The following is a 12,677-nucleotide window of genomic DNA, read 5'->3' as shown; positions in this document are numbered from 1 at the left end:
GGGGGGGAGTCGGGGTTGGGGGGGGTTTTGGGGCGCGTTTCCGTTTCATGCACTGTTTCCCCCAGCCTGGCTGGGACGAGGACAGCGGGGAGCTCTGTACAGAGGGGGCCGCGGCGGGCAGGGCGGGGGGCTCGGGGGGGGGGGCTCGGGGGGGGGGGTCCCAAATCTGCCCCCCCCCGTCCCCCCCTCCCCGTCCCGGTGCAATAGCGGGGGGGTCGGGGTGGCGGCGGACGCTGGCCCGTCCCGCCGAGCCCTGCCCGCCGCGGCCCCGCTGCCCCGCGCTGTAAATGTGTACAGGCGGGGCGGGGGGGGCTTTTCCAGTGTAAACACTAAAAAAAAAAAAAAAAAAAAAAAAAAACACCACACACACAAAAAAAGGAAAAAAAAATAAAACGCGCAGACGCGGAGCAAACATTAAAAAAAAAACTGACAAAAAAAAGAAAAAAATGGAAAAAAAAAGGATTAAAAACACAAAGGTTTTATGAACAGCAAACTCTATGTAAAGGCCTTTTAGTATGGAACTTTTTTTATCGACCCCTTGGCTTATGAATAAATAAATAATAAATAAATAATAAATAAATAAATGATTATATTTGGACACCCCCTCCCCCCCCCCGCCTGCCCCCAAGGGTGGGGGCACCTGGGGGTGATGGGGCACCCAGAGGGGGGGGGATGGGGGGCACCCAGAGGAGGATGGGGGCACCCGGAGGGGGGAATGGGGCACCCAAAATGGGGGGGGGGGAGGGGGAGGTATGGGGCTACCCGGGGGGGGATGAGGGCACCCCATGGAGGGGGGATGGGGGAGATGGAGGCACCCAAAGGGGGGGATGGGGGCACCCAGGGGGAGATGGGGGGGATGGGGGCAGCCAAAGGGGGGGGGATGGGGGCACCCAGGTGGGCATGGGGGCACCTAAAGGGGGGGGGAGGGATGGGGGGGCGGGGGCACCCATGGGGGGGGTATGGGGGGGGATAAGGGCTCCTGGGGGGGATGGGGGCACCCAAAGGGACGGGATGGGGGGAGTATGGGGGGCACCCAGGGGGAGATGGGGGCACCGAGTTGGGGGGGCAGCCAAAGGTGGGGCTGGGGGCACCCGGGGGGGGGCTGGGGGAGGCAGGAGCCCTGCAGGGGGGCAGGATGGGGGGTGCGGGGCGCGGTGGGACCCAGCCAGGCCCCCCCCAGCCCCTCCCCGCCCCCCCCAGCCGCGGGGGGCGGGGGGGGAGGGGCGGGGGGGGCGGGGGAGGGGCGGGGGGGGCGCAGGGAGCAGGGCCCGCAGCGCTCCCCGCCCCACGTGGGGGCAGACGGACAGGCGGCGCCCGCACGCCATTGGCCGCGCCGCAGCCAACCAGAGGCGGGTCGGGACGCAGAGCCCGGCGCTCATTGGCTGGCGGGGAGCCCTTTTGTTCTCGCCACCCGGGCGCGGTTAACCCCCGCGCTGCCGGCAGAAAATGGGCAATGAATGGGGGGGGCAATGAATGGGCGCGGGGGGGGGATGGGGGCGGGGGGGGGCTCAACGCGGAGGGGGGCACGGGGGGGGCGAGGGGGGGCGGGGGGGGGAAGGGGGACACCGGGTGGTGCGGGGGGGGGGAGGGGGGTGGGGGGAGCACGAGGAGGGCGCACAAAAGGGGATGGGTGGGTAAATGGGGGGGGGGCAATGAATGGGGGCGGGGGGGGCTGCATGGGGGGGGACAGGGGGGCAAGGGGCTTGCGGGGGGGGCGGGGGGGGCGCAAGGGAGGGCGGGGGGGCGGGGGGGGTCTTGGGGGGGGTCTTGGGGGGGTGACTCGGGGCTGGGGGGGGCAGCGGGGGTCGGGGGTGTCCCGGGGGGGGGCCGGGGTGGGGGGGGCGCCGAGCTGGGGCCGAGCCAAGCCGCGGTGCGGCGGAGCGGCGCTGCCCCCTCGCGGCCGCCCGGGGGGGGGGGGAGCGGACAGACGGACGGACAGAGGGGACGGACAGACGGACGGGCAGCTGGGGAGGGGGCTGGCGGCAGGGGTGGGGAGGGGCAGGGGGGACAAAAGGCCGGGGGGGTGGGGGAAGGGGAATGGGGGGGGGGCTGGCCGCAGGGACAGCCGGACGGACAGACGGACAGCTGGGCGCAGGGAAGGCGGGACGGACGGACGGACAGACGGACGGATGCAGGGAGGGGTGGGCGGACAGGTGGCTGCCGGGGGGGGGGGGGGCGGACGGACAGACGGCCGGGCAGATGGACAGACGGAGGTCTGGGCGGGCAGCTGGACGGACAGACGGCTGCGGGTAAGGCCGGACAGATGGACGGGCAGAAGGGCTGCGAGGAGACGGCTGGACGGACAGATGGACACGGGGGGGGGGGGGCGGACAAATGGGCAGCTCGAGGGGTGCAGGAACAGCAGGGCTGGACAGACAGACAGCCCTGTGCCCGGCCGGGGGCAGCACTGCCTGACGCCGGGCAGCCTCATTAACTGGTTAATTAGCAGGGAACAGAACGGGGGCAGAGCTCAGCAGGAGCCCCTGGGAGTCCCCAGCACCAAACCCCCACCGTGCGGGGGTGGGGCACAGCAGCAGGTGACCCCCCCCACCTATGCAGCCACCCCCTCCCCGACCCCCTTTTAACACCCCCCTACCTCAACTCCCACCCTTTTTTTTTTTTAATCAACCCCCCCTTGAAGCCCCCCCATCACACCACTCGCATGCCCATGGGGGGGGGATGTGGGGGGGACATTTACTGCAGCGCTTTTTTTTTGTTTATTTTCCTTACACAATGACGTGTTGTCGGGCGTTTACAATTTTCTCAACTTTCGGATGACTTACAAATTTTGGTTTCCTACTGTCATGTGAGAGAGAACATTAAGGCAACGTACAAAAAAAATCTTACATAAATTAAACAATGCATAAATTTACAGGTGTAAATGCAAAGTTTCAGCAACTCAAAGTTGAGTAACTTCAGCCCCGTGATGGTTACTGGGAGACAGGGGGGAGGAAGATGCGGACTGGTTCGTAAGGCTCGGATGCGATATGTTTCCCAACCTTGCTAGAACGGCAGCAACAGAAGTGGATTCTCGGATGGACTCCTACCAGCCTCGACACGAAATCTGGAATGCTCCGCACTGGGCGGACTGGAAGCCTGGCTCCCAATACCCTGTACACATCTGTCCGCCCGCGGTGCCGCTGTCAGTATCGGGGGAGCCGCGCCAGGCTCCCCGCAAGGCGGCCGCCGCGGCCCCGCTGTCACGCGAGCGCAGCAGCGCCCAGCCCTGGGCTGGAGCAGATCTGTACAGGGTATTGTTTTCGCTCAAGGTGGACACCGAGGGAACAGAGAACTTGGCTACAAAGGTCAAATCAAGCGGCAGCTCGGCCATCCGGTGCCGACACTGGTCTAAACATCAGGTACAGACTTTCCAAGGGCAAGTTTTCTTTTGAAAGAAGGCTTATTCCAGTTTTATGAGGCTAGCATGAGGTGTATAGATTTGCCTGGGCAAACATATACTAGTGAGACGACTCATGCAGCAGATGCGGCGCACCTGCTAGCAGTCCATTTAGAAGCATTTACGGTGGACGATGGACGGGCCGGACTCGTCGTATTCCTGCTTGCTGATCCACATCTGCTGGAAGGTCGATAGCGAGGCCAGGATGGAGCCGCCGATCCAGACCGAGTACTTGCGCTCCGGCGGGGCGATGATCTGCAGGGGGAGAGCTGTCAGAGCCGCCTGGCCTTGCCCCGCTCCTCCCACCCAGCCCGGAGCTCCCCCCCCTGCCGCGGGAGGGACAGGGGCGCAGTTTTCCCTACCTTGATCTTCATCGTGCTGGGCGCCAGGGCTGTGATCTCCTTCTGCATCCTGTCGGCGATGCCGGGGTACATGGTGGTGCCGCCGGACAGCACCGTGTTGGCGTACAGGTCCTTCCTGATATCCACATCACACTTCATGATGGAGTTGAAGGTGGTCTCGTGGATGCCGCAGGACTCCATGCCTAGGGAGGAGGAGGCGGCGGGGGCAGGTCAGCAACCACGCAGCACATCACAGCCACACCAACCCCACGCCTCCCCCCCCAGCACGCAGCCAGAGCACGGCGAGTCCCCACCGCGGCAGCACGGTGTCTGCAGGGCTGCTCCGGCCCCTACCTACCCAGGAAGGATGGCTGGAAGAGGGCTTCTGGACACCTGAACCGCTCGTTGCCGATGGTGATCACCTGCCCGTCGGGCAGCTCGTAGCTCTTCTCCAGGGAGGAGGAAGAGGCAGCGGTGGCCATCTCCTGCTCGAAGTCCAGGGCGACGTAGCACAGCTTCTCCTTGATGTCACGGACGATTTCCCTCTCGGCCGTGGTGGTGAAGCTGTAGCCTCTCTCTGTCAGGATCTTCATGAGGTAGTCTGTCAGGTCGCGGCCAGCCAAGTCCAGGCGCAGGATGGCATGGGGCAGAGCGTAGCCCTCATAGATGGGCACGGTGTGGGTGACACCGTCCCCGGAGTCCATAACAATACCGGTGGTACGGCCAGAGGCGTACAGCGACAGCACGGCCTGGATGGCCACGTACATGGCCGGGGTGTTGAAGGTCTCAAACATGATCTGAGAGGCAGGGAGAGAAGAGATCTCGGATTAATGCCAGATTAAGGAGCCAGGCCGGTCACACCCGTGTTAGAACACACATGCTGACATGCAAAAAAACCTGGTGTGTGAAGGAAAAAGCAAGGAAAGCAGGCAGAAAACACAAACGAAAGAAACCTGAGACGTCAGGGAAGAAATGCCAGGAGTACAGAACCCTGAAAATGGTAGGAGAAAAAAAAATAAACTCAGATTTAAGATGCCAGAATAACAAAAAGAGGGCCTGCGGAGGTGATCGGTGACTGGGGGGGGGGGGGGGGGGGAGGAATGGGCTACCTGCGTCATCTTCTCGCGGTTGGCCTTGGGGTTGAGGGGCGCCTCGGTGAGCAGCACCGGGTGCTCCTCGGGGGCCACGCGCAGCTCGTTGTAGAAGGTGTGGTGCCAGATCTTCTCCATGTCGTCCCAGTTGGTGACGATGCCGTGCTCGATGGGGTACTTGAGGGTCAGGATGCCGCGCTTGCTCTGCGCCTCATCGCCCACGTAGCTGTCCTTCTGCCCCATGCCCACCATCACGCCCTGCGGGGGGACAACAACGCCCGGTCAGCGCCCGGTGACCCCCCCCAACGACCCCCGAGACCCCCCCCCCAATGCCGGTACCCCGCCCCCAGCCCCCCCATCCGCCTACCTGGTGCCGGGGGCGGCCGACGATGGACGGGAACACGGCGCGGGGGCGTCGTCCCCGGCGAAGCCGGCCTTGCACATGCCGGAGCCGTTGTCGATGACGAGCGCGGCGATCTCCTCTTCCATGGCGGTGGCTGCGGGCACGGCGCGCCGTTAACACCGGCACCGGGACACCCCCCCCCCCCCCCTTCCGCGTTCGAATCTCCCGCGCCGTGACGTCACCCTCCCCCCCGCAGCCAATCAGCGCCGCGCCCCTCTGCCCCCCCCACCCCAGCCCAACGGCGGGCTCCGCTGGGCGAGACCATTCCCACACCCGGCGGGGGGGGGGTCCCGCTGCACCCCCCCACCCCCCCTCCCGGTTTCTCCCCCCTCCCCCCCCCCGCAATGTCCTGCAGCAGATGAGCCCCGCGGGACGGGGGGGGGGGGCACTGAGGCCCAGCAGCTACCGGGGCCCGGCCCGGGCCGTACCTGCGGGATGCTGCTGGCGGAGCTGGGGATCGCGGTGCCGCCTGTTCCGCTGCCGCCGGCCGAGTGAGACCGCCCGGCTGCCAGCCCCGCGCTTTTATACCCAGGGGGCGGAGGCCCCTCCCCCCCGGCCGAGAACATCGCCATATATGGAGATCTTTCCGAAACACGCGCTCCCATTGGCTGGCGCCCGCCCGGCCACGTGGGGCGCCTGGCGGGGCTGCCCCCGCCCCGCGGCACCCCGGAACCTGCATGGGGCATAACGGGGGGGGGGGGGGCGGCGGCGACCCCGGCCCGGCCGCGGCGACCCCGGAGGCTCCGGGCACGGGGGGGGTGCGGCCGGGACCGGGACCGGGGGGGCTGCGGCGGTGCCGGGCCCCGGGGCTGCTCCGGCAGAGCTGGGGGCAATGGGCACCGCCGGGGGTCGGCCCGGTGTGGGGGGGGGGGACCCCTGCGGGACACCCCCTGGGGGGGCACCCCCAGACCATGGGGGTACCCTATGGAGACACCCGCACCCTATGGGGACACCCGCACCCCATGGGGACACCGTATGTGGACACCCTGTGGGGGCACCCACAACGTATAGGGACACACACACCCCGTGGGGACACCCTGTGGGGGCACCCACACCCCATAGGGACACCCTATAGGGACGCCCTGTGGGGGCACCCGCTCCCTATAGGGACACCCTATGGGGACACCCTATGGGGACACCCACACTCTATGGGAACACCCACACCCTATAGGCACCCCCTATGGGGACACCCTGTGGGGGCACCGACACACTGTCTGGACACCCTCGTAGGACACCCACACCCTATAGCGACACCCTATAGGGACACTTACACCTTATAGGGACACCCTGTAGGGACACCCGCACCCTATAGCGACAACCTATAGCGACATCCTCCAGGGACACCCACAACCTACAGGGGGGCACCCACGCCCCGTAGGGACACCCTATGGGGACACCCTGTGGGGGCACTGACACCCCATGGGGACACCCACACCCTACAGTGACACCCTACAGGGACACCCACACCCCGTAGGGACACCCGACAGCCCCACCCCAGGCACCCCGCAGCCGGCCCCGCTTGCCCACCCGCTCTGGCCAGGCCGTGCCGTGTCCCCCCCGTGTCTGGCACTGTCACACCCCAAGGCCCGGCGCTGCCCCCCCCCCGTCACCGCCACCTGGGGACGGTGCCACCCCCGGGCAGCCCCCCCTGGGCCGTGCCCGAGCCCCCCGCACGTTGCCGGGGGTGCCGTGGGCTGGGCACCGCTGGGGACCGGGGCCTGCCCCACGCAGGGCAGCGTGCTGAGCCCCCAGGGATGGGGCTGAGCCCCCAGGGGTGGTGCTGAGCCCCCAGGGGTGGCGCTGAGCCCCCAGGGACGGTGCTGAGCCCCCAGGGATCGTGCCGAGCCCCACAGACCACACTGGGCCCCACGCATGGTGCTGAGCCCCCCCGGCCCGTGCCAGGCCCCAAGGACCAGGCCGCAGCGTTGCCCCCGGCCCCTCCGTGCGGGCAGAGCGGTGCCAGCGGTGCCGGTGCCGGTGCTCGGCGCCTTTCCCGGGGGGTTCCCAGCACCGCTCGGTGCCGGGAGGCTCCGGCACCTTCCCCGGGCCCTGCCGGAGCCGGAGGGTGGAGGCCGGGGCCCGACGGCACGGGCGGCGTGGCTGGAGCACCGTGCTGGGTGCCGGGGCGCGGAGCGGTGCCGGCACCTTGGGGACCCCCAGAGGGATGGGATTTGGGGTGCTTGGGGCGGGGGGGTCGTGTCCGTAAAGGCGGCAGCAGGGACGGCGGGACGGTGTCCCCGGGGGGCTGCGGGGCGCGGGGCTGGGGGGGGGGGGGGTCTCGTGTCTCGGTCATTGGGGTGTCGGGGCTGGGGAGGCGGTGGGCACGCAGGGGGCTCGGTGGGGCAGGGGGCCCGGGGGGGGCCGGGGGAAGTTTCCCCGAGCAGGAAGCGAGGGCTGCCGGGCTGCCGGGCTGCGGGAAGGCGGGGACCGCGCCCGGCACCGCGCCCCGCGGCCGTGGGGCTGGCGGCACCCACGGGGCACCCACGGGGCACCCAAGGGTGCTGCCTCCTGCCCAAAGAAGGAGCTGCTGCCGGGCACCCGGGGCGGAACCGGGGGCGGGGGGGGGGGGCCGTGCCCGGTGTCCCCGGCCCGCGGCGGGCGGGGCGCGGCAGGTACCGGCGGGGGGGGGATGGGGGGGCGGGGGGGGCGCGGCCGCGCCCCGCACCGAAACCGCCCCCGCGGGGACCTTCGCCCGGGGAGGGGGGGGGCGGAGGGAGGAGGAGGAGGAGGAGGAAGGCGCACAGCGCGCTGTGCGCCTTCCTCCTCCTCCTCCTCCTCCTCCTCCTCCCTTCCCCCCCCCCGCCCCGGGCGAAGGTCCCCGCGGTGGTGATGCGGTGCCCCCCCCCCAGCCTGTGCGCCAGGCTCTGTCGCCGTGGTGACAGCGACAGCCCCCCCCCCCCCGTTGTCACGGTGACGGCGGGGTGCTGCGCAAGATGTCGCCCCCCCCCCCTCCATCCGCAGCCCCCCCCCCCCCGGGGTGCCCGTGGGGCAGGACCCCACCACCCCATGGGCGCAATATTTGGGGAGGGGGGGGGACACCCGTGTGTGCAAACGCAGCTCCCGGCTCCTGCACCAGGCACTCGCGGGGAGCCAGCAGCACCCTGGGGTGCCCCCCCCCGAGCCCCCGCTGCCCCCATCCCCGCAGGACCCTGACCCACTTCCCCCCCCCCCCCCCCCCCCCAGAAAGCCAACCCGTCTCCGTTTCGGTGGGGGTCAGTTACAGCGCGCCGGGCAGCTCGGGTAACGCAACACAGCGGCTGGGGGCCGCCAGCCTGCCCCCCCCTCCACCCCCGGCCCCCCCCCCCCGCACCCCGCCATGAAAAAGTCATGAGGCAAACAATCCCCGGGACCTATTTTCGGGAACAATAACTCGCCGCCGCCGCGCTGACACCGGAGCCGGGGGGGGGGGGGGGGAAGGAGGCCGCGGCAGCGCGGTGCCGGTGCGCAGCCGACAGCGGGTGCCGGGGACCGAGCATCCCACCCCGAAGGGTACTGAGCCCGTCCCCAGGTCCCTTTGGTGGCAGCGGGCAGGGGGGCTCCCCACGCCCTGTCCCCTCTCCTGTCCCCCCCCCCACCCCCCAAGGCAGCCCACGGACCCCCGGCACCGGAGGGCCCCGCACCCCGCGTGTTGCAGGGGGTCCCCACGAGCCCCCTCTGGCCCCTTCCCATCGCAACCACGCGGGGCTGCGTGACCCCACGGCCGCGGGAGGGATTTGGGGCCACAGGACAGATGGAGGCCAAGGGCCCCAAAGCAGGATAAAAGGTTTAAACTAATCAAAATGCCCGGCTAATTGTAAGGCGCTTAGGGGCTGGCTGGGAGGCGGCGCGGCTGGAGGTGACCCGCTGCTGAATCAGAGAGCCCGGTAACCTTAGCCCGCGGGGAACGGATCCGCCGGCCCGCGCCCGGATCGGGTTCCCACCCAAGTTTTCCACCCGCAGCGGGACACCGGGGCCGTGGTGCTGGAGGGCGGCGTGGCCGCGCACCCCGGGAACCGGCCGGGGGCTGCTGGGGCGCCCGCTCCCCTGGGCTGGAAGCGAAAGCCCCGCTCTAGGTTATCCCGGCCTCGGCGCCCGCTGCGATCTGGCCGGGCTTTGTAATCCTACCTGCGCCTAATTCAACGGGCCGCGGCCCCCGGCCCACCCCCGGACCCCCCCGCTGTGCCGCGCCGTGCCGTGCCGAGCTGTGCCGAGCCGCGGGGCCAGTGCGGCAGCGGCAGCCGGCAGCGCAGACGTCCCCGCCGCGACGCCCGGGGAGCCCCCGGCAGCCCCCTTGGGGCCGCCCCCAGCCCCCAGCCGCCAGCGGAAGATGCCAACGAATGGGATCCACCAGGTCCTGAAGATCCAGTTTGGGCTGATCAACTGCGAGAGCCGGTACCTGACGGCGGAGAGCTTCGGCTACAAGGTGAACGCCTCGGCGCCCAGCCTGAAGCGCAAGCAGATCTGGACGCTGGAGCAGGACGAAGCCGACAGCTCCGTCGTCTTCCTCAAGAGCCACCTGGGCCGCTACCTGGGGGCCGACAAGGACGGCAAGGTGCGCTGCGAGGCCGAGCAGCCGGGCCGCGATGAGCGCTTCAGCATCGTCACGCAGTCGGACGGGCGCTGGGCGCTGCAGTCGGAGCCGCACCGGCGCTTCTTCGGGGGCCGGGAGGACCGGCTGTCCTGCTTCGCGCCCAGCGTCACCGAGGGCGAGCTCTGGACCGTGCACCTGGCCATGCACCCCCAGGCCAACCTGCTGAGCGTCAGCCGCCGCCGCTACGCCCACCTCAGCGCCCACGAGGACGAGATCGCCACCGACAGCAACCTGCCCTGGGGGGTGGACGCCCTCATCACCCTCTGCTTCCAGGACAAGAAGTACAGCCTGCGCACCGCCGACGAGCGCTACCTGCGCTGTGACGGCACCCTGGTGCCCGAGCCCGGCGCCCGCACCGGCTACACCCTCGAGTTCAAGGCGGGCAAGCTGGCCTTCAAGGACTGCGACGGCAAGTACCTGGCGCCCACGGGGCCCACCGGCACCCTCAAGTCCGGCCGCAGCTCCAAGCCGGGCAAAGACGAACTCTTCGACCTGGAGGAGAGCCACCCCCAGGTGGTTTTCACGGCGGCCAACGGCAGATTCGTCTCCATCCGGCAGGGTAAGCGCTGCCCCGGCCTCGGCACGGGGGGGGGGGGGGATCGGCTCAGCCAAAAGCACCCCCGGCCCTGCAGGGACGCCCCTGCTGTGGGAGGAGACCCTACAAAAACACCCCCACGGTGCTGCCCCTGTCTGGGGGCTGCCCCGCAGCAGCTGGTGGGGGTCTGGCTGCTCCCACCCCGGGGACACGATGGACCTGCGGCTGTCGAGGGGTGCGGGGCCCTGCCCGGGGGGGACGCCGTGCCCATCGGGGCTGGGTGGGCTCAGCGACGGTGCTGTGCGGGGCTCTGTGCGGTGTGCGTGTTACACGCAGCCCATGCGTGTGCAATGCTGAGTGCCCGTGCGCTCAGGCGTGCACGGCTCCGCACGGCCCAAACGCATGTGCACGCACCCAGCTCTGCAGCCCATGCGTGTGCTCAGGGCTCTTTGCACGTGTGCGCATGTGTGTGCACGCGTGTTTGTGTGCACAGCTCTGCAGCGTGACACGCGTGCAGGGCCGAGCTCAGCACCATGTGCGGGGGGGGGCTCTGTGCAATGCAGGGGGGCTCTGCACAGCACTTGGGGGGCGCACCCACACCCCACGATGAGGCACTGCCCCGAGCTGCTGCGGGTGCCCATCCCTGGAGGCGCCCAGGGCCAGGCTGAGGGGGCTTGGGGGCGGCGCGACGCAGTGGGATGGGGGCAGCTTTCAGCTCCCTCCCCTCCCAAACCCCTCTGTGACGGATTTGCACTCGCAGCCCCGTGCCTGCCCCCTGGCCCTACGCGTCCCCGTGCAGACCTGGGACACCGGGGACGTGGGATGGGACCGGGGCCTCCGGCACCCGCGGGGGTCCCCAGGGGTGGCCCTGGCTGCCCCCTGTTCCCGCGACACCGGGAGCGCCTGCCCCCGTGCCAAGCGGCTTAGGGCCGGGTGACGGCGGCGGGGGGCTATAAATAGGGGCCGTGCGCCGCGGCGCTGACCAGATGGACGCGGCCCCAATCAGATTAACCAGCCCAATTAGCGCGATTGTTTGCAGAGGGATTTACCCTGGGAGGGGCGGGGGGGGGGGGAACGCACCCGGGGATCATCCACGCACGTGGCCACCATTTGGGGGGGGGGGTCCCGGCCCCGCACCGAGAGCTGCCCCCACCCGCAGGCGTCAACGTCTCGGCGAACCAGGACGAGGAGCTGCACCACGAGACCTTCCAGCTCCAGATCGACCGCGACACCAACAAGTGCAGCCTGCACACCAACGCCGGCAGCTACTGGACCCTGGTGGCCCACGGGGGCATCCAGGCCGTGGCCACCGAAGTGTGAGTGGGGGCTGGGGGGGGGGGGGAGGGAATGGGGGGGGGGGGGGGGCAGGGGCCACCCCTGCTGACGCTCTCGCCCCGCCGCCAGCGGTGCCAACACCATGTTCGACATCGAGTGGCGCGGGCGGCGCGTGGCCCTGCGCGCCAGCAACGGCCGCTACGTCTGCACCAAGAGGAACGGGCAGCTGGCGGCCGTCAGCGACGCCGTGGGTGAGTGCCGGCTTTTTTTTGGGGGGTGGGGAGGCACGGTGGGGCTGGGGGTGCCCCCACCCCGCTGACACCAGCTCCGCGCAGGGGAGGACGAGGAGTTCACCCTGAAGCTGATCAACCGGCCCATGCTGGTGCTGCGGGGCGAGCACGGCTTCGTCTGCTACCACCGCGGCTCCAACCTGCTCGACTCCAACCGCTCCGTCTACGACGTCTTCCACGTCGGCTTCAGCGACGGCGCCTACCAGATCCGAGGTGGGTGGCGGGTCAGGGCGGGCAAGGGGCTGCCCCGGGGCTCAGCCGGACCCCCGGTGACGGCCCCGGGGCTCTCCGCAGGCCAGGGGGGCAAGTTCTGGTACGTGGCGAGCAGCGGGGCGGTCTGCAGCGACGGGGACCTCTCCGAGGATTTCTTCTTCGAGTTCCGGGAGCGCGGGCGCGTGGCCATCAAAGGGAAGAACGGGCGGTACCTGCGCGGGGACCCGGCTGGCACCCTGCGGGCCGACAGCGACTCGGTGCTGCGGGCCACGCTCTGGGAGTACTGAGCCACCGGCTGCTGGGGACGGGGTGGGGGGGGCGCCGGGGCACTGGCACCGCGGTGGCCCCGAGCCCGCCCTGCTCCCGGCACCGGGGCGGCCAGGAAGACCCAGGCAGGCGGAGGATGGTGGCAGAGCCGGCGGTGGCATCGCCTACGGCAGCCGTGTCCCCGACCCCCCCCCCTCTACTCGAGGCATTAAAGCGCGTCTGGATTGCACCGGGGCCAGGCCTCTTCCTTCGCCGCCTGCGGCAAGGGCGCGGCGGGTCGGGATCCTGCCTCCGC

The 12,677-nt window shown here is 69.7% G+C and overlaps 2 protein-coding genes across 3 annotated transcripts; one reads left to right on the top strand and one right to left on the bottom strand.

The window, feature by feature from the left end:
• Window positions 1-2,698: 2,698 nt before the first annotated feature.
• On the bottom strand, window positions 2,699-5,324 carry ACTG1 (actin gamma 1). Its single transcript, XM_083805098.1, is given in 6 exon segments — window positions 2,699-3,652; window positions 3,760-3,941; window positions 4,097-4,535; window positions 4,848-5,087; window positions 5,197-5,237; window positions 5,240-5,324. Coding segments are annotated over 6 exon segments (1,125 nt in total). The 5' UTR covers window positions 5,319-5,324; the 3' UTR covers window positions 2,699-3,508.
• A 3,097-nt stretch (window positions 5,325-8,421) lies between these two features.
• FSCN2 (fascin actin-bundling protein 2, retinal) lies at window positions 8,422-12,611 on the top strand. Of its 2 annotated transcripts, XM_083805219.1 has the most exons (5): window positions 8,424-10,361; window positions 11,497-11,653; window positions 11,742-11,863; window positions 11,948-12,115; window positions 12,197-12,611. In XM_083805219.1, exons 1-5 carry the CDS (start codon window positions 9,539-9,541, stop codon window positions 12,400-12,402), a joined length of 1,476 nt encoding a protein of 491 aa, XP_083661345.1. In that variant the 5' UTR covers window positions 8,424-9,538; the 3' UTR covers window positions 12,403-12,611. The 2 variants fall into 2 exon arrangements, with proteins under 2 accessions (XP_083661344.1, XP_083661345.1); XM_083805218.1 differs by having other exon boundaries at window positions 8,422-10,361; window positions 11,948-12,611.
• The last annotated feature ends 66 nt before the right edge of the window (window positions 12,612-12,677 follow it).

The sequence above is a fragment of the Anser anser genome (assembly GCF_964211835.1).
Source record: "Anser anser genome assembly, chromosome: 19".
Classification (NCBI taxonomy): Eukaryota; Metazoa; Chordata; class Aves; order Anseriformes; family Anatidae; genus Anser; species Anser anser.
The sequence above is the reverse complement of the archived record's forward strand: the minus strand, read 5'-3'. Positions and strand labels throughout refer to the sequence as shown.